The sequence below is a fragment of the Orcinus orca genome, chromosome 1, assembly GCF_937001465.1.
Source record: "Orcinus orca chromosome 1, mOrcOrc1.1, whole genome shotgun sequence".
Taxonomy (NCBI): domain Eukaryota; kingdom Metazoa; phylum Chordata; class Mammalia; order Artiodactyla; family Delphinidae; genus Orcinus; species Orcinus orca.
The window spans coordinates 62947246-62973862 of NC_064559.1; the positions used below are offsets into that span (position 1 = coordinate 62947246).

Here is a 26617-nt window from a genome sequence, read left to right on the forward strand (position 1 = left end):
TATAATTTCCTGTGCAATACAGCAGATCCTTGTTGCTTATCTATTTTATGTATACTACTAGTTTGCATTTATTAAACTCATACTCCTAATATGTCCCTCCCTCCCTCTCCCATTTTGGTAACCGTAAGTTTGTTTCTATGTCTGAGTCTGTTTCTAAATGTATATAGACTCATTTGTATTATCTTTTAGATTCCACATATAAGTGATATCATATAGTATATGTCTTTGACTTACTAAATTTAATATTCTCTAGGTCCCCTCTTCAACTTCCTTCAACTGTCTCTCACCCTGGGCTCAAATACAAGAAATATTCGAAAGCTAAAAATTATTGCTGATTATGTACCTTGTAATTACTAGCCTACTTAAATGAATTAGCTCTCTGATTTATGTAGTCATAATTTATATTGCTCCTCCAAAGATTGTGAGCTTCAAGGTTCTGTAGTACCAATAATGTAATAAGAAATATAAACCCCAATTAATACAACAATCCCTCCTATACAATTTCAATGAACAATGAGGAAATGTTTTATACATTCACCCACCTGCATCATTTAGCCACTTCTCCAAAAGTGGCTTTAACTTGCACATGTTCTTAAAGCTGAGGTTCAAGGCTTCAAAACGAGAGATGGTAGTTTGGCTGAAGTCATTTCCATACAGTTTACCCATAGCGAGCCCAACATCGCCCTGCAGAGTAATACAGAAGAGGAGAGGGGAGAGAAAGAGAGGGAGAAAAGGTTCATCTAATGTTATGGTCTTCACTCGAGGGTGCTGCTCCAATAACTGTTCCAGACAAAGAACCAACAATCATTCCATTTACTGGGTCCTACAAAAACATCCATTCCTAAGCTGAGCACAGTATTCCAGTGAGGACTCTGTTAGTTAGGTCTTGACTGTGACAACATTCAAAACTGTTCCATATTCCCTCCATCTTGAATCTCTTCTTGCTACCTTATGTAATAATTGAGATATCAAGTGTTTCTACTAACTCTCAAAAGGTAGTGCTGAAATTCTACCAAGTCCCTTAATTGATGCAACCAAAGTGATCTAAGTAATCTTTAAAAATCAGTTAACCTGTATCACCTACAGGGTTAATAGATGTAACTGTCTGGATAACCTTAGGTATTTCTGAACTAACCAAACTTCCCATAAATCACTTTAAAATTTAGAAATAATGCCTCATTCTTTTATTTTTTTCCTGTAAAGCATTTCTGGAAGCAGTGAAAAAAATCTCCTTTCCACCCTTAGTTTGGATTTCAAAGTTTGTTACAAAAACCAGGTATTCTAAAAAGACTACTTTTGTAACCATTATAGAGATAGAAATTCACAGTAGAGAGGTTTGACCCATTTAGTCAAACCTTTATGGGCACTGGAAACTTGGTAACCTTACAGCAATAGAACAATGATCCCCTGAATATATTACAAAAAATATCTTTCTCTATAAGCCTATAACCTTTGAAATGTATAGAGTGCTTTTCCTCCAGCTGAATCTCTCTTGTTAAAGCTGAAAAAGGCATATCTGAATAGTTATTGTATATATAGATAATAGAAGCTCATGGGGTGGAAATAATTCACGCTCTCATTTCAGTTAGTTCAGTGACAGGGCAGAAAAGCAACATTTCTGGTCCAAAATACGACATAGCTAATTCCACTAGAGACAGCCAACTCCCAACTATCCTGACAACACTCATTTTGAATTAGGATTATCCCAGTCCTTTGATTTCTCTCCCCTACAATCCATCTTTTGGATAGTACATTGTTTATTAGCACCTGCATTAGGGGTTAGTCAGGGAAAAGAAAACATTTCTTTTTAAACTCCAATTTCTTACTGGGGAGCAACTTCTGATAAAAAGTTTAATAGAGGAGAAATGTTAGAACTGTACGATAAAATGAGACATTGAGAATACCTGAACTCCAACTGATCTATATTCTAATCTTTCCCATAGGATAGATGGGCATTTAAATAACCACCAGCCACATGTGGTTATTTAAATTTAAATTAATTCAAAATCAGATAAATTAAAAATTTAGTTCCTTAGCACTACTAGCCACCTTTCAAGTACTCAACAGCCACATGTGGATAGTGGCTATTGTACTGGATGGCACAAATACAGAACATTTCCATCATCACAGAAAGTTTTACTGACACCTCTAAATATACTATCTCACAGAAGTAGAGCAAAAGTAGACTGCTTATTGATTTCCTTCCAATTGTAGTAAAACCCAAAGAACCAGGACAGTGTGAGTAGAGCATAAGTGTTATCCATTTTCTCTATATACAAATATATCTATAAATATATTTATAGATTTTATCTACAGTGTTATCTCTATACATTTATTAAAGCTGACTTCATTTAGTGAACAAATATTCACTAGGTGCCTACTACACGTCAGGCATTGAACTATGCTTTGTGTGTCACATATATTCATGTCTTGGTCACTTTGTTTAGATTACAGCTTTCTAGAAAACTAAGGCCAACTAAACCCTGTAACTCTTTGAATGTAAGACCTGCTGTAGAAGTCAGATGGTAATAAATGTTTTCTGACATTATAATTGCATAATTCACTAAAAATTGTTCACAAACTTCTGTAATACCTTTCTATGAAAAGTAACAATAATGACAATATAAAAAAATGAAATACCTATTCAAAAATCACATCAAAATAAGAAACAATGCCTTCAGTTGGTGGCTGGAAATAAAGCTAGGCCATCAACTAACGCAAACTATGGCAATAAATGACAAATCCACTTAACTGAGATTTATAATACAATTGTACTTCACATTTAAAGGATTTCATTGACTAAAAATCAACAGGTACCTCAGTTAATATACTAATTTTCACTAATTTGATATAAGCTTGGTTTAGTGCTTTTATAACTCACAACCATCTTAGGTTCTCCCCCTCACAAAAGTAAATGTTTGAAGCAGTTGACTCATACCTAATCTGAACTATATTATATCCCTAATCTGAACTATACTGTATCTGAACTATATTACATGTATATATTTTAAAAAGCAAAGGAAAAAAGAAACAAAGACTGGGATTAGGATATAATTAATGTATCACATGTGATGGATGGTGTTAGACTATGGCATGCCTTCTAATTATGTAATGACATCTACAGTAATCCTTAATAACCAATTATAAAGTTAGAAAACAACTACTGTTTAAAACACCTAATAACATGTATATTTACTCAGAGAATAGAGATTTGTTTGTTTGTTTGTTTCAACTAATGACTGGAATGTCTAACTTACCCTCTGTGTGTGTGTATAAATAAATTAGATACAAAGCAATGTTTAAAAAACTATAGTTGAGGTATCTGACTTAAAAAAAAACGTTGATCTTCCCATTCTGCAACAGTAATTATGTGCCTTAGTCCACACAGTCAAGGTCTGTGAAATGTTGCCACTGCTAAAGTCAAAGTCATTTTGAAAAATAAGGAAGAGCTGTGCCAAATAATAGAATAAAACCATACAGCAGAACACCAGACCATAGGGAAGCTCTTTTATAGAAAAAGGAGAGAGAGAGAGAGAGAAAGAGCAACAACCCTGGCAGTATGTTGGGTCAAATGCCACAAAAAGGCAAACCACTATCTGGGTAAAAGTTAAAGATTTTTAAAGGCCTTAACATCCCTGGCATATCACTCAGGCAACAATCTCCTAGGAAACATAAGAGTATGCTGTGCTAATAGCCTAAGAGCTGAAGCATTGCTAAACATGCCAACCTTATACTTATTTAAGCTTATTAATTTACCCCTATTGATCTAGTTGTATCTTTTAGCTTTCTTTTTTGAAAACAAGCCACATGGTTTAGATGTTTAAAAAGTACTAAAATCTTTCTGAATTGTAATTTGTTCCTTCACAACTGAGACTCCTCACAAATATAAGTGCATTTTCTCTAAAATTACATCTATTAAAAAAAAACATTTTATGTTCTCAATAAATAGTTTCTTTGAGCAAAAATAAATTACCAAAGAAATATAAGGAATAAAAGCCTGTTCTTAAAAACACAGGGATGTCATTTTGGAGGAGCCCAGTGACCGCACTAGGCTCACTAGTGAGTAGGTGGCACACTACTGTACTTTCAACATAAAATAATTTGGATAGTATTTAAGTGGTGGCTTAAATTTCAAACAGTAATTATATTCTCTGGGAAAAAACCATCATGTTTCTCCTGATTCCATTAAAATGCCCAATCCAATCTATACTTCAGTAATTTTATTTCACCTAATGATCCTATATCATTTTACATAAATGTCATTCAGTTTAATTCTTTTCCTGCTTTAAAAAGTATTACTTGTGACAGGTTAATTAAAGAGTGAGTCAGTAGGAGTGCTTGGGCAAAACGCATATACCCCAACACCTGTTTAAACCATTAAGCTTATTATACTTTAAAAGCCGTCTGCTAGGTGACATTTTAAAAAATTAATTTGGAATTTTCATCTTCAACAGATTCCCATTTGATTAATCAGTCTCAGTTCGGGCTTAGTGTGTGTGTGTGTGTGTGTGTGTGTGTGTGTGTGTGTGTGTGTGTGTGTGTGTGTGTGTGTGTGTGTGTGTGTGTGTGTGTGTGTGTGTGTGTGTGTGTGTGTGTGTGTGTGTGTGTGTGTGTGTGTGTTCCACCACCCCTTTCTCTCTTCCAAAAAATGGTTTTAAACAAGTCTTTCAAACATTTCCCCTTTCAGCTACTATAAAAGACCTTGTAATCTTTACTCCTCTCAATCTTACACATATGTAGCACGAAGGTCTAGAACCAGATGTTTTTCAAATAACAAAGCCCTCAGTATAGTTATATCATCCTCCAACATAATCTTTTAAATTCTCACCATGTATTGGTATTATTCTAATTTCAGAGGCCTGTGTTCTGAGAGAAATCTTAACGATTTTAACCTAACAATAAATTATAAATTTATAAATGAATACATACGATGAAAGTCTAAACTTATAAATGCAGAAAATGGCTAACAACAAGTTACAGTCTAAAACTGAAAAAGAAGGCTGAGAAATATATTGCTCCTTAGAAGTCTCTTTGGACATGGAAAGCAAATATTTGGACCCAGCCAAGGAGGGAAATCTAAGTTAAAGGTGGGTTCATCTTACCTGAGTGAATCCAAGTTTGATTCGTCTTTGTTTGAAGGTCTTGGCAAATTGCTCAAGCTCCTCAAGGTCACTGGGCTCCTCCAAGCTGGGAGTATCAATTCGCTTTGGTGTTGACTGGCTCTGTGGAAGTGTCTGAATTGGGGTTGCTGCTATTGTGCGTGTTGGGGTGGCTGGCTGCTAGAGAAGGAACAAAAGAATAAGAACAAACATACACCAAGATATTTAAGTTTATATCCGGAATGGCTGCAAGTAAACAATTTAAGGAAATGGCTGTATTCAAGAACTATGAAGACCATGTGTCACTGTAGAAGGTACAACATAATACCCAGTGAGAAAAGCAGAGTGTGATGCTATATACACTACAGTTACAGTTAAGGTTAAACATGTAAGTCTATGGAAAAGACTTGAATACACAAAAATGAAATCCATTGTCTTTGGGTTTTCAAATGGCTTGAATACATGCATCTCATGCCATTTAATAAATCAGTTTTTATTTTTAAGAATCTATATCATAATAAACATGCCACTTAAACTATAAGTTTCAAAACAGCAGAGACCATACCCGTCTTATCACTATCATATCTCCAACTTGTAACACAATATTATAAAAAACATATAAGATTATTAAAACTATTTTAAGGGGGAAAAGTAAATCACCTACAGTTTAAATAACAATAGCTTCACTTCAGTCTACTTGTTCAAGTTTTCATCCATAGAGCTACATTTTTTATGCTGTTTTTAATTTGTTGCACTAAATTTAATCTGTAAATGTTTCTCACAAATTACAATTTTCAAATCTCTACTAACAAGGCATACATCCCACAGATCGGAGTAATTTTTAAAATATGATTAATACATTGGAATGGACCATAGGGCATAAAATCGAAGAGTGAACTTTTTTTATTTAATTGAGGTATGACTGACATACAAAAAAGTTGTACACGTATAATGTATACATCTTGATGAGTTTGAAGATTAAATAAACATCCATGAATATATACCATCACCATATACAATGCCCTAAATTTATCCATTACCCCTAGAAGTTTTCATCCTCCCTCAGATCTACGTTCTTAACCTTAACTGTAATTATGGTAACATAATTTTATACTCTGCTTTTCTCACTTAACATTATGTTTTAATTTTTTTCCCTATGTTGTTTCAATCATTGTAATTATCATTTTCAAAGGCTGACTGAAAGGCAATATTATCATAATTTATTTAACAATTTCTTCATTGCTAGGCACTTTTTCATTTGTTTTCACTAACAGGCAACACCACAATGAAAAACTCTTGTGCATACAGTTCTGTTTTCCACCTTTGTAATTAGTTCTTTGAGATAAATTTACAAAGGATTTTCTATAACTGGATAAAGAGTACACCATAAACAATTTCATGGCTTTTGGTATACATCATACATAATGCTGGTTCTCACTATACCATGTTCTCCACATGATTTGTTTTAGCAGTTTTAAAAAATGTTTTGCTAACTCAGGGAGTAAATTGTACTTTGCTGTTTCCTTAATTCATATTTCTCTTATTACTTAAAGCCAAATTTTCCCCACATGTTAATTATTATCTGTATTTCGTTTCATGTGAATTGAACTCACATCTGTAACCCATTTGTAATGACATCCTTACTCTCACCCTTATCCTTAAAGAGCTCAATCAAATGTTATAGATAAAGCCTTTGTCTGTTGTATTAATACAAGTAATTTTCCCAATCTGCTTTTTTCCTTTTATTTTTCAGTATACATAAGTCTTAAATTATAATTTGGGTGAACTTTTGTTTTTTTCCTTTCTAATATCTTCTGTTGCTTCAAATCTGAGAAAGCTTTATTTCTAACTTGGATAAAATTCCTTTTAATATTCTGCTAGCTTCTTCTATGTCTTTTAAAATATTTAATTATTGAAATCCATCTAAAGTTTATTTGCAGATATGAGGGTAAAATCTATTTTTTTTTAAAGAAAATATTAAATCTCCTTATTACACAAACACAAGGCTACACTGTTTTACTCACAACCCCTGAGTAGAACCCACCCTTCTGAGTATTCACTACTGGGACGTGCTGCCCTGACTCTGCATCATAACTGCTCAGTTAACCCTTCCTGTGAACAGAAGCCCAGGTGAGAGATTATAGGACAAGATTACAGATGAAGTCCATGGCTATGTGCTTTTCTCTTGTAATTTAAATGGGTCATATACCCCTAACTCTGACCCCATTAGTAATATGCTTTCTCCAACTGAACTAACTGGCCCTGAAAACTGCACAAGAGGAATTACACAGGCCTACACCTCGGGTAAGCTCCTCTCTATCATCCTGCTTCAATGAAGACAACAAAATTTATCTCTCTGGCATGTTGACAGTGAGAAAACTTTAATATGACCATCTGGAGGAGCCCAAAACTGTACCAACCATATTAGAGTCCTATGTGGTTGTAATTTCCCACTGAAACTGGTTGATAAGTAGAGGTGAGTCTCAACTATCAGATGGTTGCTTCATTTCTAGGCTTGAAGTAGGCCCGTTCTCAAATAATATAGGACTAAAAATAGCTTGGGTATCTTTTGGTGGGGTGGTTACACATAAGTTACCCCAACTCCAGAAACCTCAGGCTGGACTGGGCCAGAGCTAGAAATAGTAGAGTAAAATTCAGTGAGCAGGAGTCCGGATGAAGCTACAACAGCCCTGCCACTGTTTACAAAGCTCGTAGGCCAGGAAGGAATTGCTGGTATAGGCTTTTTTCCAACATCATTTTTATAATTCAGCTTATTCACAGTTAAGTGCACCATTTAAAAGTGTACAGTTTGATGTGTTTTGACAACTATATAGTCATATAACTGCTACCACAATTAAGATTCAGAAAATTTCCATCACCCCCAAAAGTTTCATTGTGTCCTTTGCTGTCAATCCCCACCCCTAGCCCCCATCCCCTGGCAACCACTGACATGATTTCTGTCCCTATAGTTTTGTCTGCTGTAAAATGCCATATAAATTGAATCATAGAGTATACAGTCTTTTATGTTTGGCTTCTTTCACTTAGCATAATGCTTCTGAAATTCATACATGACGTTGAATGTATCAGAAGTACATTTCCTTCTATGGCTGAGTAGCATTCCATCATATAGATATGCCAAAATTCATGTTATCTATTCACCAGCTGATGAATGTTTAGGCTGTTTCCACTTTGGGGTGATTACGAATAAAACTGCTATGAACAGTCAGTCATACACAGGTCTTTGTGTGGACAGATGCATTCATTTCTAAGAGTAGAACTGCTGAGTCATAAGGTACATGTATATTTAACTTTATAAGAAACTGCCAAGATGTTTTCCAAAGTGTCTGTACCACTTTGCAACCCCACAGGCAATATATAAGAGCTGTAGTTGCTTTATTTTCTCATCAACACTTGGTATTATTATAGTCTTTTTAATTTTGCCATTCTAATGGGTGTGTAGTGATATTTCTTTTGCATTTTCCTGACGACTAATAATTTTGAGCATCTTTTCATATGCTTATTGGGTATTTACGTGCCTTCTTTGGTGAAGTATCTTCAAATATTTTGCATACACTCCCTTTTAAAAAAAACCACGTTGTCTTATTGAGTTGTATGAGTTCTTTATATATTCTGGATACAAGTCTTTTATTAGATAAAAGTTTTAAGAATATTTTCTTCCAGTCTGTGGCTTTTCTTTTTATTTTTTCAACAGAAGCTTTTAATTTTTATGAAATTTAATTTATCATTTGTTTTCTTTTACAGTTAGCGCTTTTTGTGTCCCACTTAAGAAATCACTATCTTACACAAGGATACAAAGATTTTCCCCTAAGTTTTCTTCTAGAATTTAGGTCTGCAACCCTTTTCAAATTAATCTTTGTGTATCATTGTGAAATAAGGAGTAAGGTTCATTTTTTTTTTTTTTTTTTTTTTTGCCTATGGCTAGCAAATTGTTTCAGCACCTGAAACAAGACTTTCCTTTTCCCACTGAAATCCTTAGGCACCTTAGTGGGAAATCAGTTGGCTCTATGTGTGTGAGTGTACTGGACTTCTGTTCCATTTCTATTCATATGCCATTACCACACTGTCTTTATTACTGTATTTCATAATAATTCTTGACATCAACTTTCTTAATTTTCAAAATTGTTTGGCTATTCTATGTCCTCTACAATCCTGTACAAATGTTAGAAACACCATGCAAACTTCTACAAAGAAAGCCTGTAGATATTAATTGGGACTGTGTTGAATTTATAGATCAGTTTGGAGAGAACTCACATTTTAACAACCAAAGTCTTCATGAACACATTATATCTCTCCATTTATTTAGGTCTTCTTCAATTTCACTCAGCAAGATTTTGTAGTTTTCAATAGATAGGTTTTACAAATGTTCTGTTAAATTTATCCCTAATTACTGTAAATATTTTTCTTCTTAATTTAAATTTCCAAATGCCTGTTGTTAGTATATAGATTTTTGTATATTGACTTTGTATCCTACATACTTGCTAAACTCAACTATTAATTCCAGCAACTTTTTTGTAGATTCCTTGGATTTGGATCCTTGGATTTGGATTTTCTACATAGACAATCATGTCATCTACCAATTAAGACAGTTTACTTCTTCCTTTCTAATCTATATGTCCTTTATTTATTTTTCTTGTCTTATTGCCTTGCTAGGCCCTTCAGTGCAATGCTGAATAAAAGTGGTAACAGTGGACATCCTTGTTCCTGATACTTAGGGAAGTATTCAGTCTTTATGATGGTTTATTTGTAGATGCCTTTTAGCAGGCTGGGAAAGTTACCTCCTAATTCCTAGAAGAGTTGTTATCATAAAGTTGTTGAATTTTGTCAAATCTAGTAATTTGTTAGCATTAACTGATAACTTCCACGATTATGGACAAAGAGAATCAGAGATGGAAGGGGAATTCAGGATCAGCTAGTTCAATCACCTAATTTACCTATGAGGAAACAGAGGTGCAGAGAGGTGAAATGACATGCTCAAAGTCACAGCTAGGAAAGAAACAGAACTAGATCTAAAGCTTAAACCTCTAGACGCCTAGACCTGCCTAGACCCTCTAGATGCCTTAAACTCTGGTAAAAATTAGCTAAAGCAACATCTAAAAGTTGAGATGGAATAAAACACAGAGATAAGAGCTTCTTTGCAGTTTCTGAGAAGGAGCAAAGGGCAATGATAGGTTTTAACTCAGGCTCTAGGTCTAGCTCAAGTGGTAATCTCTACTGCCAAATATCAGGGTGGGGAGGGTGGTCAAACAGCCAGAACTCATTAATCATTTGGTGCTAACACAGTTATTCTTTATGAAAATATAAGAAAATAGGGACTCCTTGAAGATTTTCAAAGGCTACATCAATTTGGTAGCACTGCTTTATCAAGCTGATAAGCCCAGCTTTGAAATTTTGGTGAGTTTTTTAAAACTATTTGAATTATTTTTATTAAGGGGTTGTGGTTTTAAGTTAAACAAATCCCCACAGAGTCTCAAGACAACAGGATAAAAGAAAGCAACCCTCATGGAAGAAAACCGACCTGGGAGGTGAGGGTGATGCTTGGCTGCGACTGTAGGAGGTTGGCTTGGCTTTGCTGAGGTAGTTGCGTTAAAAGATTTTGCGCTTGCAGGAGACCTGTAAAACACAAACATGTTATGTCAAACATTAAAGATTACCTTGAACAAATGGCAAAAGAAAAAATGAGAAAGTGAAGTGAAAATTTCCAACTGATCCCCAGATAGGCTTACTGGTCTTAAAACTCTTAATGTCTTATTTGCCTAAAATTCAGTCTTGTTAAATACAATTTGGGCAATAAGATATGGAACAAACTAAAACTGGTAGATGTCTTTAGCGTAACCTGAATAACCTCTCTGATTGGCCAATTCTTTATTTTACCAAGGAATGGATGAAAGTGAAGAAGCATTCTAAATGGAAGCAGCTTGAAACTCCAAAAAAAAAAAAAAGCTCAACTTCTTAACCCAGAAGCCATTAGAAACAGTTAGTATATGCTGGGACAGAGAACTATCTAGTTCATTAAAGGTGCAGGCTATCCTATCCATTAAAAGTGGAATAGGTTATTTATACAACAAAAGATTTTGGAATGAATGATCAAGAAGAAAAAAGGCTAAAAACCAGAAATAATGAGGAATCAATAGAGATGCACTAATGTTCCTTGAGTTGAAGCCTTGATACTCTGATACTGTCTATACTGATTCCATTACAAACATGATTGAACTTTATACAGCAGTAACACAACAATATTCAGCACTAAAAGGCCTTGAAGATGTTTTTTATAATTCACAAAATTTGCACAATTTCTAACATGACACTCTCTCCTTCTTAAACTTTAAAAGAAAACAAATGATTGTTAGAAGTGTATACTTACAATGCTCAGCCCATTCTTTGAACACATTCCCATGAAAAACTATCAAAACATAAAAGCAATTTATCCAATGTATGTTCAGCATGTTGAAGGATTTAATTTAGAATTTTGGCCAAACCCATGGTCCTCCTTACTGATTAAACAGATGAAAGGCAGTGAAGGATGACCTTCAATAATTAGGTATGCATGACAAAAAAAATATTTTTCTCAACATGAATACTGAGCTTAAAGTTAAATAAAATTTAATAAAAACACTGTTCTAATGGACAGCTTCTGGGCCAAAATGACAGTAGTCAGCATGTATGTCACACAAGTGGACAGCCTTGGTGTACCGTACCACTAATAAGCTCTAAGGAGGCGCTCACCCTGCTGGCCCTGGGGCGTCTGTGAGATGATAAACTGCGCTGGTTGCAGGTTGGTGGTTGGATGTACCAACACAAACTGTTGCAGGTTGAGATTCTGCTGCTGAAGTTGTTGCAGTTGTTGCAGATCCTAAAAAATTAGGATTAAAACATGGATTGGAGACTCTGAAATAAAAGCTTGCTTAATCTTAAGGTTCCCAGATGATGAATTCTGTCATCCAAATAAAGAAGAGTTAATATTTGACATTCTTATAAACTCCCAACAAGGATGTGCTCTGGGTGCATGTGAAGAAACCTGGAGCTGCTACAAGGACTTGTTATTTCTGTGGGCATATATTGTGTCGTGACTTATGCTGTATCTAATTTTCAACAGTTATTTAAAATTCCCTCAGAACAAATGCTTATGGTTGTGTTTTTAACATGTAGAGACCAATATGGGTTTTTCTCTCAAGTGAGAAAAGAATAGGTTGAGTTTTTAAGTGTTTCATTAGAGTTTTCTCTTGTTAAGCAAAAATTGAGAGTGCTACGTCTGAACTTGCATCAATAAATTAAAAGATTTATAATGATTCATGAAATGTGGCACCAGCCTATGTAACTCAACTGAGAAATCAGTGTAAAAATTAAAAAAAAAAATAGCTATCCATATAAAAATCTGATCTACAACATATTAAACTTGCTTATATTGGCCTAGTATTTTATAATTTTCAACATACTTTCATGTATATTATCTTATTAGAATAATGTCAACATAGAGTCTCACAGCTAAGGCACTAAAAACATTTATTTGGTGATAAAAAAATGGCCAAAATAAAAACATGATCTTGATAAAGATTGTATATAACAGTCATAAAGATTAGCCTGACATCTATTCTGTACACTTTTAGTTAATTGGTTCTTTTTTAATGTTTAGTCAAACTCTAGCTACAATTTAAGTCTATTTCTGAGCCTTCTCTGGGGGGATAAAGATAATTATCTGCACTAGACTCATAATAACTCTTCATACATTTCACTGATATGACTACTTATACTTTTTTCCTCTCCTTGAGATAAAGGATTTCATTTAGCTTTTTTCCTCCTTGGTAGAACTGTCTATGCCTCTTAAATAAATTTTTATTATCTCTGGATACTTTGCCCTAAAATGCGAAAATTAAAGCCAAACAACACTCTAATGCAATTCTGCACAGAGCTAATCACTCTAGCAGAAAGATGACGTGCAGTTTCTCTCACACATGGGTGGCAACATTCACTGCAGAGCACATGAAAGAACCCATGCCTGCTGTAATTAGCTAATTAAAATAAATACAGTAATCCCCTGCTTCAGAAATATGCCAGCCAATTATTCAAGAATTGTCACTTAAACAGTCAGTTATTCAAATAATCAGTTATGTGTTTATAATATCAACTCAAATAAGCAAACAAATGTATTATTTCTAGTTCAGTGGTAAAGAAGGCTACACCACTTACCTCACACTAACAATCAGAAAGTAAGCTTAATACCAAAGAAAACCTGCCATTTTATTCCTCCCTTCCTGCCCCAGCTATGAGAGTTACTCACTCACCTGTGCGATCTGGATGGGCTGAGACAGGGGGATCTGAGTCATGGGCGTGGCGGCGGAGGCTGAGATGGTGGCCCCAGCAGCACTGTGCTGTTGGCTGGCGGAATGCTGTTGCACTGCAGCAGCCAGCAGCTGTGCCTGTGCCTGTGCCTGCTGTAGTAATAACTGTTGCTGGGCTGGCGTCAAAGTCAGCTAAACAAAATCAGGACAAACAGTCGGAAAGGGTTGAAGGAGACTGGCCTCTAATGCAAGGCCACTGTTTTGAAGTAAGCAACTCAAGTGGTATTAAACCTTAGCTACCCAACTTCACATGGTTAGCATGAGGCTAAAATAAAATGTTCATTAGCCATCAAGCTACCAGGACTAGCAGACATTTAAATTAAAATGGTGGTCCTCACTCTGGACTTAATCATTCAAGCTTGTCCAAGGCCCTAGGGTTCAGGCAAAAAAGTAATTAACTAGTAAGCAAGAAAAAAAAGAATCAATGCTGACAGGATATGAAAAGAAATTTACACCCAACAGAACAGCAAGTGATTAGTCAGATGAATGAGGAACAAGGATGCTGGATCTGACCAGGAAAGAACTGATAAGGCCCAGCTGCTTCCCATTAGCATGAATCCCTGCCATATTCCATCATTTCATTATGTCCTAAGATATGACTAAAGAATATGAGGTCCATTTGTTTCTTTTCCAAGTCCCTACAGCCTCCTCCCCAACAGCCTTTTCTGTTATTGAAAGCATTGGGTCTCTGCAACTTTACATCCTCTTTCCAACACATTATCTCTGTGAAACAGGTGGTGACAGCCGCTCTCTTTACATGCAAATGAATCCTAATGCCCAAGTTTAATAGAAGCTCCAGCCATTCTGAACCTGGAATCCCAAGTGTCTCCAACTATTGTAAACACTAGTCACTCAAAACAAACCCCAAAGAAAACAGGAAATGTATTTGAAGATTTAAACTTGCTTTCATAGTGCAACTTATTTCAAACACACTTAAAGTGATAAGTATGTTCTACCTTCTTTTTGGTGACATGTTCTGATCAAACCAAGAAGGAATATTCTGAAGCGCATGTACAGTCACTTAATGGCACAATCCTGTTTCAAAAAGGGTCTGATACAGTTTGTGCATTAGAGATATAAGAATCAAAATCAAATCATTCAAAAACCCAATACGCTTCGAGATACACGTTTATAAATATTTTATATAACATGTAAACATATATTAATCTCTACTGATGGGATTTCGTAAACAAGTTTGCAACAGTTCTTAAAAGAGCCCTCCATCACTGCCAAAACAAACTTAACTGAAATGAAGGAAATAAAAAATTTTGTGGGTTGACGTGATGTGAATCGAATAACAAATAACTTACCACTCTTCTTGACCCCCCCAAAAAGATAACTTAATAGACAAATTGTCAACATTGGAAAAATATTTTTAATGATGTCTCAGAGCGAAGACAGCTCAAAAGTTAAAAGCTTAATATATTTGCACAGGCCAATTTACTATTGATAAAAACAGATGACATTTATTGAATGCTACTACATGCCAAGCACTGTTCTATGAGTTTTATGTATGTTATTACTCTTAATCTTTAAAACAATACTGTTAGATAAGTATTATTACATCTTCATTTAACTGAAGGAAAACTGAGGCACAGAGAGATGAAGTAATTAGCCAATACAGTAAACTACAGAGCCAGGATATGAGATCAGAAGTTTCATTTTAGAACACTATAAGGTAACTTAAAATGTTTTTCTTTTGTAGGTACTAATCCATTACTCTGCAGTGATGTTATAACTCCAAACTGACAACTACAATTTCATCACTGTAACTGTCTCAACCATGGGATCGTGACGCCACTGCATGATGAAGCAACGGTTGAAACGTGAATTTTAAAAAGTCCTTAGTTTACCCAGAGCATATCTGCAATAGTAAGAAAAAATACCCTGAAAACTCGTGACAAAGATAGTTCCTTTCTCAGAGCTGCTTACGGTGCAGGAAGTTCCTTTAAAGACATAACAGTGCCAGGCATAGCCATGTTACTACTGTCTGCTACAGCCAACAGATCTAATCAGATATTGACCAATGGCAGTTTTTTTTTTGAAAGTTTTGGATGTGGACCATTTTTTTAAAGTCTTTATTGAATTTGTTACAATATTGCTTCTGTTTTATGTTTTGGTTTTTTGGCAGTGAGGCATGTGGGACCTTAGCTCCCTGACCAGGGATCAAATCCACACCCCCTGCACTGGAAGGCAAAGTCTCAACCACTGGACTGTCAGGGAAGTCCCCCAATGGCAGTTCTGACACAGAGAAAGTTTGTTACAAATTTCTCAGTGAAAACTTACCCCAGTTATCTGTCCTCCAGCCAGCATGAGCTGGGTCTGGGGAATGGCTGCCTGCACTGAAGGCTGCTGGGAAGGCTGGCTTGGCTGCTGTGAATCCCCCGATTCTTCATTAGATTTAGACTGAGGTGGGGCGGGGGGAATAAAAGATTTAAAATAGTTGATTTTAAAAAAATGTACTCACAATTCCATGTTTTAAGAATTATTTACAATACAGACTTATCTAATCATGAGTTTTCTGATTTCACTCTTTTCCTTTCTTCTAAACCTTTGTATTTTCCTAATTTTATGTATTAAGTTTTCAGACTTTTTGTTCCAATATTAGCAAAGCTGCAATTATAATTTTTAAGAAGAAAAAATAATTTGGTCCTCCACAAGTCAACAGAATTTTTCACAAACCCAAATCCTCAACTCTGGAAGTAAGGAGTACGTGAAGAATACAATTTCAACCTATGTTTACATTAGACAGACCCTCCATTCCAACATTTTGACATGTCTTTGGTGGTCAGTCTAAAACTTCCTTATATACCATCTTATAAATTGATTACTTGACCCACAGAACTTTTCATCTAATATTTTGAAGAACTATAAATTTAGCATCCCCCATCAAGTAACACACAAACTTAGAAAATGCTGCAGTCAAGAGGGAAAGAGAACATACTCCTGGAAAGGGGCACTGAGAGAAAATTTTATGGTAATTAAAACTGGTTATGCAGAGCATGAAAATTCTGCATAGATTTGCATATTTCCCACCACCTGTTTTGGGGACTGCAGCAAGGCTAATTAACATAAAGGCTCTGATTAATTCTGCCAGTCATTGAGAGATAATTACAGTGCAAGACTGTAAACATTCCGCACTGGAGATTCAGCCTGTTTGCCAACATCTCTCTAAGGGATGAAAGTTTACCATGGAAACCAAGGCAATTTTCCGCCTCCTCTCTCTCAGAAAGGAAGGTCACATTATCTCCTTTTCTTTTCTCTTCTTGTCTCCATGTGTTACTAGGTCCATACTCTACTCGGTTTCATGGAATGCTCAACCCAAGGTCTTTAGTCATTAGCAACACTGAAATCAACCTTCCAGAATACTGTTTTTTCCTCTTGACTGTTAGTTACCTAAACACTATAATGAAAGGAAGCAGCAGGTTGATTGAAATATTATGGAGTCATGCATAATACTTGAACTTTGCACGTTTTACCATATGGTTCATAGAAACAAAGCACCCAGATTTAAGTGTTATCTTCAAAATTTTGACTGTATGAAGCCCATTAATGTTTATAAATATGTTTAATTGCAATCCTCAAACTCACAACATTTCAGAGCAGAGAGGACCTCTGGCAATCTTCTAAATTTCCCCACTTAAATACACGCAGTTGCCCCTTGGTATCCACAGAGGATTAGTCCCAGGACCCCCCATGGACACCAAAATCTGTGGATGCTAAAGTCCCTCACAGTCAGCCAGCCCTCTGTACCAGCAGATGTGGAACCTGGGGAGGGGAGGGCCAACTGTATAAGAAAAAAATGCGCCCCAGGAGGTTAAGTGACTTGCCAAAGTTCAAACAGCTAGTTAGTGGCAGAATGAGAATTCAAACCTAGGACCTCTGTCTTTCATTCCAGTGCTCTTTCCTATACTATAGTGTTTTCCTAAGATATGGAAAATGATAAATAAAAATATATTTGGAAACAAAAGGACATTTAAGGTATTCTTTTGCTTTGTGTTTAGGCATGTGTTATGGCTGTACAACTGAGAAACATTTTTACCGAACTTACATATAAAACTTTAAAAGTAGACTTTTCTTGTTCACCTTTGGACATTCACAGTGGAATAATATAAAATGGATTTTCATTAATGGCAACTATTATCATTATTTAAATCTTTATGAGATTCAGTAAGAAAAAAAGTAATAATTCTAAGTATTTTCATTATAAAATTATTGTATACTCATTGCAGAAAATTAGAAAAATATGGTAAAAATGAATAGAAAAATTGATCCATAATCCCATATCCCAGCTTACCTGTACATTTAAAGACTGAGCAGCAGCCTGTAAACTTGTTCCAGCGAGCTGGACCTATTAAGTAAAGAAATCGGGGAAGTTCTAGTCTAATACTGTTGACATCCATCATTAGAGGTGGTCATCAACAAGCCTCTACAAATGTATGTTTTACTGAGTTAGAACCAAGCGTTATTTATAGTGTATTCCTTCCCAAAGTATATAACCTGATCTAATTGTGATGAAACATCAGACAAATCCAAATTGAGCAACATTGTACAAAATAACTGGATTGTTATATAAACTAGGATAGAATACATGGAAACCAACCCTAGAATGGCAGCAGTGGGAATTAGAAGTAGGAAACATGAACAGTATTTCAAGGTGCTACATAGGATCATGGCAACTGACTGGATATAGATGAAGAAAAAAAAAGTCATGTATTATTCCAGGTTCAAATTTGGAAGACTCAGAAAATGGTAGTGTCATTAACATGAAGATAAGAATTCCATTTTGGATTTATCACACAGCATCAAGATTTCCTGAACTTAAATATAAGTGTTGGTATGGAGATCAGTATAGAGTTCAGAGCTAACTAAAATTAACTGAGTGCGGTGTCCTTTATTTAAACTGAAAGTCCTGTGAGTTGAAATAAGAACCCTCCCCCCAAATAAAAAACAAAAAAGAGAGAGAAAAGAGAAAAAAGCACCTAAAACAGAACAAAATCCAGAGATTTCTGGAGAACACACTTTAGACATAGTATAACCAAGGGAGAATTATATGAAAAGATAGTATGTTTAAGATTAAAGGCTAAGAAGTCAAAGAGCCAGAGGAAAGAGTTTCAGGTACAAAGATTTAAAGGAGATAAAGTTTCTTTGTAATTTTATTTAAATCATGATGTTTCTGGGTAAAAGTCTGTTGAGGAACAAGATATTTACAAGTCTTAAAGTATCTCCTCATTATTTACTAATTATGAGGAAGAAAGTTACCTTTACAGTAGACAAATCTGAGACTCTACCTTAATCAAATGATCAAATTCAGTATCACAATAATGGGACAAGTTGACATATATATAAACACACAAAATGTATGTGTACAAACACACACAGATTAAGAATATATGGTAATAAAGTAACAATTAGTGATGCCAGATGAAGAGCTTTTGGTTGAAAATTGTTCTACGGTTATAACTTTTCTATAGATTTGAAAGTTTTCAAAATAGAAAGTTGAAAATAAAAAGTGAGAGCATCCCTTTACAACTCCATTTAGCTAGCTCCCAACAACCTTTAAAACTTGGCTCAAAAATCATCCTCTCTACGATAATGTCTTAGAGACTACACAGGATGAGTTAATCATTTCTTCCTCTGTATTCCCATATATTTTACCATTCATTCATTCATTCATTTGTTCAACAAATAATTATTGAATATCTACTATTTTATGTCCATATGTGCTTTTCATTGAACCTCTACCACTAATACCATCAGGCACTATCATCACTAAAGTCACTACCACCAACACTGCTGACCAACACAATTTGAACACTAAATTGGTTCTAGGGTTTATCTGAGGTAAAGATCACCAAGTTACACAAAGTATTGCTCTAATAAGTCATAAATAAATTTATCATAAATAAATCTTGATTTATGTTAATATAAATCAAGGGGTTGAGACACTCTGATAATCTATCTCCCAAATGTTTTCATTGTTTTATTTACTTTCCATTTTCAACCAGTTCCCACATCCCAAAACTCTTGGGGAGTCAATGTTTGTTTTTATATTCTCCTTCCCTATACCTTAAAGCTAAAATGTGGATGAACAGAATCCACAGCCTGTTTTAGACTTGGGAGAAATTCATGTAACATAAGGGTAATAAAGTTGAACCCCAAACCAGGGGGTTCACAGTCAAGCAAAGGCTCTGAGTAGCCCAAATCAAAATGGTCTGAAGCTGTTTTAAAGAAGGGCTATGAGCTGTGAGCTCAGAGCCTTACAGAGCAGGTCTCAGGCAATGGGAGCTACATCATTTTGGATGACTTTGTCATTTACTACCTTCAGTCGGCCACCACAGACCACACTCACAAAAACAGTAACCCAGTTGTCATAAATATATTCTGTTTGTAACAAGGAACTCTTTTGTTCACACAGCTGTGGGGTCAATAGCTATACAGTCAACTAAGCTATAGGATTCCATACTAACCATTCAGAATGACATGATTAGATGCTGATAGCACCAGGCTTTAATCAACTTAAACAGTCCCACATTCTGAAATCGCTTCCCCAGGCCCTAGCATTCCACGCCTCCGTTTTTTACTCTCACATATGGTTGAGCAGAACATTCTACCTGATGGAGATGTCCAAGGAAAGCCTGGGCCTGGGCTGTTGAGATTGCTCCTCCAACAGGCACAGGCTGCTTCTGAAAGTCCAGACCATTGGTTTGTGTGCCTAGAAAGCAAGCAAAATAATATAACTATTAAAAATACAAAAACTGAAATAAGCACCAGACTTTTCTTAAAGAGGTGCATTTATCAAGCACCTATTTTGTATAAGCATTTTTCTAAGTACCTCCAAGGAGGAGAAGAGATTCAAAAGAACAAGGAAATACAGTAAAATGATTTTTCTTCTAAAGGTAGTACTGTAGGACAAGTCATGAACACAGATAAAGCTTAAGAAACAGAAACAAAATTATAAATAATGAATTACAATCATAAGATTGTGTTAGTTCAGAAGGGAAAGCAGTGACTGGAGAGCAAGTGGGGTCAGAACAAGCATGAAACCTAAGGTGGCTTGAAGAAGAGATTATCATTATTATACTGTCGTGAAGACTGGTAGAGACAGAGTTCTAAGGGGGGTACCAAGGCTCTCTTCTAGTCTCTCCCTTCTCAGTACTTGGCTTGGACAGAAGAAATTCACAGGTGACTTTGCCAAGACCGAGATGAATTTACTCTTAACTTAAAATGCCTTAATAAATGACAATCTGACAGTAAAAGCAATCATTTACAAGATAAACAAAATGGTTTTACTAATTTCTTCAATCCCAAAGTATAGATTGTGGCGTGCATCTAATTAGCAAGGGCTCTGCTATCATTATAATTTTCTAAATGTTATGCCAGTGCCTTTAACCACATATACTGCAATCTAATGTTAGGATAGGACTAATCTATGGAAAGACATACCACCCTAATACCCAGAAATATTTTCTAAGTGATATAATTCATTGTTTTAAAATTACTATATCCAGCTCTTACTTAGAAATAACCAGAATACTTTGTACTGAATAAAATATAACAGACTATGGAAACCTGCAAGAATCATTGAGTCATGTGAACATGGTACTGAGCTTCCATTTCCTACCACTGGAACACCTCATCTTCTCATACTCACCCGTGTGTACACATAGACCAGACCAGTTAAAAGAGTACAAGTTAGAAACCTCAGGCAGTATTTCTAAAAGGGTGCTAACTGCTGCCATTATATATCCTAGCTAACTGCTAGCAAATGTATCACTTTAATAGAATAATTAGGTAGATCACATGACTCACAGAGCTATTTAAGGTTTCTTTGAGATAATTATTAAAAAAGTGTACATATATTTCACCTCCTTGAAAAATCCCATAGTGATTGTTCTCTTATGGTTTTTCCTAAAATTTCTCATAGATAGGAAATATAGAACTACTTAGACATATACAGCTAATGGAATTAAAAGAGTACATGCTTGTGTCAAGTAGTGAGAAACTAGTATGAAATAAAATTTAAGGTAACTAGGGTCACTTCCATAAGCCACATAGAGAAGTTTCACTATTCTAAAGTTGCACATTTTGTCATTAGCTGCTGTCTCTATCTTGATGTAGGAAATCATTACTTAAACATCAAGATTTTAAGATTGTGCACCATTAGAGAAACATGCTCAAGATATATTAAATAAATCAACAACGCTAAAAGAAGATAAGATTTTGAAAAACAGAGACAAGCACTTAGAGATTAACATATCACCAAATGAAGATGTCTTCCAGAACCAAATATTTCACTCTCATGGAGACCATAAAAATTCCACACACTGGTTCCATTTTCAAGTTCTCATAAAAATGATAACAAGCTTCTTCTAAATCACAAAGAACTATATAATGCAAGACTGACTCATTTCTGGTATCCCTGATACAAAGCCTGCTCCAGTGTCCTACAGGTAATACTATTTAAGTGCCCTGGCTCAGCCTCTTGGGGTTGGGGAGGGGTGGCATAAAGGTATGGTATCCAAAGCATGGTTTGGTGAAAAAAATACTTAGACAACAACTCAGATAAGCAGAGGTCTAAGGCAGGTATTTTTTAAAAAATTAAGGTGTTGAGGCTCCACTGGGAGGTGAGAGGTAGAAGAAAGTAGACATTACATAGAAATCATTCTTGTAGAACATAACGACATAATCTGGGCTAAAGAAAGAAGAGGGGAACAGATACACACACACATGCACCCTAATCAGACTTGAGTATGAAGACAGTATGGAGAGACAGGGATGCTGGGAGCCAAAACCAAATGCGAGCCTGAGAAAACAGCAACATCCAAAGGAGTAACCAGGGAAATTAAAAGGTTGGGGGAGAGGGTGAATTACATAAGAAGTTTAACATAAGATATAGTATAGAGTTTGAGAAACCCTAATAAAACATCTAAGAAAGGTGATCCAGAGGAATTTAGAAATGACAGAGGCCAGAGCTGAAGAGTTTATAAGGTTGTCTCTGGAACAGTATTACTGAGGTAAACTTCACAGGTCTTGTATACAACACCTCCTTGGTGAAGAAACAGAGATTAAGGGATATTAAATCAATTGCTCAAGATGTCATAGCTAGTTAGTGGAAGAGCTAAGACAAGGAATGGGTCCCTGATTGTACCTAAATCCACTCACAGATAAGTGGTAGTTGATATTAGGAGAGTAAAAATGTCTATTAAATAAGAATGGATATATGTATAGATCTTCCTTAACTAACGATGGGGTTACATTCTGATAAGCCCTTCCTAAATTGAAAATATCATGAGTCAAAAATGCATTTAACACACCTAATCTACAGAACATCATAGCTTAGCCTGACCCACCTTAAATGTGCTCAGAACACTTAATGTTGACTATCTCATGTAACTTACCGAATAATGTACTGAAAGTGAAAAACGAATGGCTGCATAGGTGCAGCATGGTTGTAAGTATATTGGCTGTTTCCCCTCCTGATCACGTGGCTGACTGGGAGCTATGGCTGCTGCTGCCGCCCAGCATCTAGCCCAGGAAAAGATCAAAATTCAAGATTCGAAGTATGGTTTCTACTGAGTGCATATGGTTTTTGCACCATCATAAAGTTGAAAAATCCTAAGTTCGAATCATGGTAGACTGGAGACCACATATAGAGAAAAGAAGGTTGAAGATAAGAGGGCACCTACATTGGAGATGTAAAGACAAAGAGTCAGAGGAAGCAGTTAGAAAAGTAGGAAACAACCCCCTCAAGACCAGTGTGCCTCAGGAGCCAGAGAAGACAGAGTTGCAAGGACAGGGTAGTTTAGTACTATGATCAAATGGTAAAAGATAAGGATTAAGTACTGAGAAAGAAGAAAGAAATTAATCTAAAGAGAACAGAAGAAAGGCATTAATAAAGGTAAGACTAAAAATTAATGAAATGGGGAAAAACACATAACAGAAACATCACTTCGGTTCTTTCAAAAGAATCATATAACTTACAAACATCTGGTAAGTTAAAATAAAATAAAAGAGAAGGAGCAAATAATTTAAGGATAACAGAAAGGGCACAATCAAAAAATGTCACAGAAACCAAAAAAGATATTGTGAACCAATAAAATTAAAACTTAGAAACAGATAACTCTCTAGAAACTAAACTTATCAAGATTGACTCAAGAAGGAAAAAAAAAAAAAAAAAAGCCAAAGAGTCCCACAGCATTTGAAGAAACTGAATTAGTAGATAAAAATCACCCCAAAAAGAAAATGAAAAGCCCAGACAATTTTACTCTGCTTGCTTCCAAAAATTCAAGGAAAAAATAATTCCAATCCTATATACCTTTTCCAGAATGGGGTTAAAAAAAAGGAAACACTTCCAAACATTTTATGAGGCCAGCATAACCTTGATACCAAAACCTGACAAAGATAAGTATGAAAAAGAAAAAAGAAAAAGCAAAAAACAAGCCAGCTGTACTCATTAAATATATGGAAATATCCTAAATAATAATAACAAAAATAATCTAGTAAGATAAAATATTGTGACTAAGATGCATTTATTCCAAGAATGCAAGATTGGTTTGGGGTTAAAAGAAATTCACATAATATGATTACCTACATTCATTGAAGGGGGAAAATCATACAATCATCTCAAAGGATGCAGAAAAATGCTTACATAAAATTCAATATCCACTTATGATAAAAATTCTAGGTGTAGGAACAGAAAGAAGCTTCTCTAACTTGACAAAGAGAACATTAAATGCACTCCCTTTAAGATTAAGAACAAGATAAGGGTGTTAGCTATTGGAAGGCTTAGCCAGCAAAATAAGGCAAGAAAACAGGTAAGTTGGGAAAAAGAAATAAAACTTTCTTCTTAGATAATCTGATTATGAATATAGAATATCCTAAGGAATGTAACAATTTATTATCAGAATAAGACAGTTTAATAAGGTTGCAACACACAAAATCTATTTAAAAATTGCCTTTGTGGGCTTCCCTGGTGGTGCAGTGGTTGAGAGTCCGCCTGCCGATGCAGGGGACACGGGTTCGTGCCCCGGTCAGGGAAGATCCCACATGCTGCGGAGCGGCTGGGCCTGTGAGCCATGGCCGCTGAGCCTGCGTGTCCGGAGCCTGTGCTCCACACCGGGAGAGGCCACAACAGTGAGAGACCCATGTACCGAAAAAAATAAAAAATAAAAAAATTGCCTTTGTTATACACCAAATGAAAAAAATTTAAACAATTTTATTTATAGCACTTAGAAAATATAAAGTCCTGGGAATAAATCTCTCAAACTACAGCAAGTCCTATAAGCAGAAAATTATAAAACTTTATTTTAAAATAATAAAGAAGAAATAAATAAAGGCTCACTTATTGAAAGACAACATTGTAAAGAAATCAGTTCTTCCCAGATTCATCTATGGATTCAAAGCAATTTCATATCAAAATCTCAACAAGTTATTTTCTTTCTTCTTTTCTTTCATTGTCTTTCTCAGGGTGGCGTGTGTATAATTGACAGGCTGAATCTAAAATTTAAATAGAAAGGCAAAGAGCCAACATGTTCTATAAAACAAAAAGTAGAGGGACTTGCACTATCAAGATATCAAGACTCATCACAAGGCTATAATAATTAGAAGAGTGTGATATCAGTGCAGGGATAAACAAACAGATCAGAAAAGAGAGTCTGGAAACAAAGCACATATCTTTGGACACTTGAAACGTGACAGAGGTGGTACTGCAACTCAGTGAGGAAAGGATGCAGTTTTCAATAAATGGATAACTAGGTTATCAGTTTGGGGAAAAAATGAAATTATTATAGATCAATGCATACCATACCAAAAATAAATAAATAAATAAAAATTAAAAGAAAAAGAACATTTCAGGAGGATTAAAGACCTAAGTGTGAAGTGCAAAACTATTACATTTTTAGAAGACAATGTAAGAGAATATCATTATAACCTTGTTAAAGGGGAGGATTTCTTTACATGACCGCAAACTTGAAAAGACATAAATTTAACTACTTACAAGCTTTGTTCATTAAAGGACTATGTAAAATTAATGAAAAAGAGAAAATATTTGCAATACATACAAACAACAAAGGATTAGTATCAGAACACACAAAGAACTCCTATGAATCAATTAAAAAGAAACCCAATAGGAAAATAAAACAGGAAAAAGAAATGAATAAGAATTTCACAAAAGAAGAAACATAAATGGCCCACAAACGCAAGAAAGGCTATTCAACATCCTTGGAAACTAGGGAAATACAATAAAATCCCAATGAGATAGCATTTTACACCCACTAGATTGGCTAAAACTACAAAGTTGGTTAATAGCAAGTTTTGGCGAGACTGTGAAATTCTCGTCTGTTGTTGGTACCAGTATAAATCAGTACTAACGCTTTGGAAAATTGGTTGTGGCTGGCAGTACTGAATAACACTGGAAAAAGTTCGGCAACTACACTATTAAGTAAATACTCTAGAGACTTTTTCACACATATGCACCAAGAGATAAGTACAAAATTATTTATAGCAGTAATGTTTATAACAGCAAAAGCCTAAAAACAATGAAAATGTCCATCAGTAATAGAATGGATAGAAAAATTGTGATACATTCATATAATGGGATTATATATCCAGTGAAAATGAATTATAGATATACATACCAACTTGGATGAATCCCCAAAACATCATGTTGAACAAAAGAAACCAGTCATAGAATATATATAGTATGATTCAACTTACAAAATGGAAACAGGTAAATCTAAGTAATATATTATTTGAGGATAATAAATACATAGATGAAAAAAATGGAAAGAAAAGCAATGTGATCATTAACACTAAATTCAGGATGATGGTAACCTCTGTGGTAGAAGCATATGATCAGAGTGGACCTACAGTGGCCTTCTGGGACATGGTGACTGTTTTGTGGCCAGAGTGGTAGACACATGAGTGCTTAAACCATACATACATGTTTACATATAGGTTTTTACAATTACTGCTTTTATATTAAAACAGTAAAAGAAAAACATCAACAATGACCAAAGAGTTACAAAAAGTTTTGGGGTCACATCCAGATAGCAAGAAGCAAAGAAAAAAGCAGGTGGTAATGAAGTCAAGGTGCTAAGTCGGGCTCATTTATTCCAGTAAGTCTAGCAGTGGTGGGAGCGAGAGAGGATGGTAGTTCAA

The 26617-nt window shown here is 35.2% G+C and overlaps 1 protein-coding gene across 11 annotated transcripts in view; it reads right to left on the reverse strand.

The window, feature by feature from the left end:
* POU2F1 (POU class 2 homeobox 1) overlaps window positions 1-26617 on the reverse strand; it is a 193072-nt gene that overhangs the window by 47972 nt on the left and 118483 nt on the right. For 5 of the 11 annotated variants that reach the window (XM_033427992.2, XM_033427994.2, XM_033428004.2 and 2 more), the window contains exons 3-10: window positions 20071-20171; window positions 17754-17807; window positions 15743-15862; window positions 13400-13588; window positions 11844-11970; window positions 10636-10730; window positions 5103-5276; window positions 543-684 (exon numbers count right to left, since the gene is read on the reverse strand). In XM_033427992.2, coding sequence (XP_033283883.1) covers window positions 543-684; window positions 5103-5276; window positions 10636-10730; window positions 11844-11970; window positions 13400-13588; window positions 15743-15862; window positions 17754-17807; window positions 20071-20171 — 1002 coding nt within the window. Of the gene's footprint in view, window positions 1-542; window positions 685-5102; window positions 5280-10635; window positions 10731-11843; window positions 11971-13399; window positions 13589-15742; window positions 15863-17753; window positions 17808-20070; window positions 20172-26617 lie in introns of all 11 variants that reach the window. The other 6 variants (XM_033428001.2, XM_033427991.2, XM_033427993.2 and 3 more) reach the window with 2 other exon arrangements.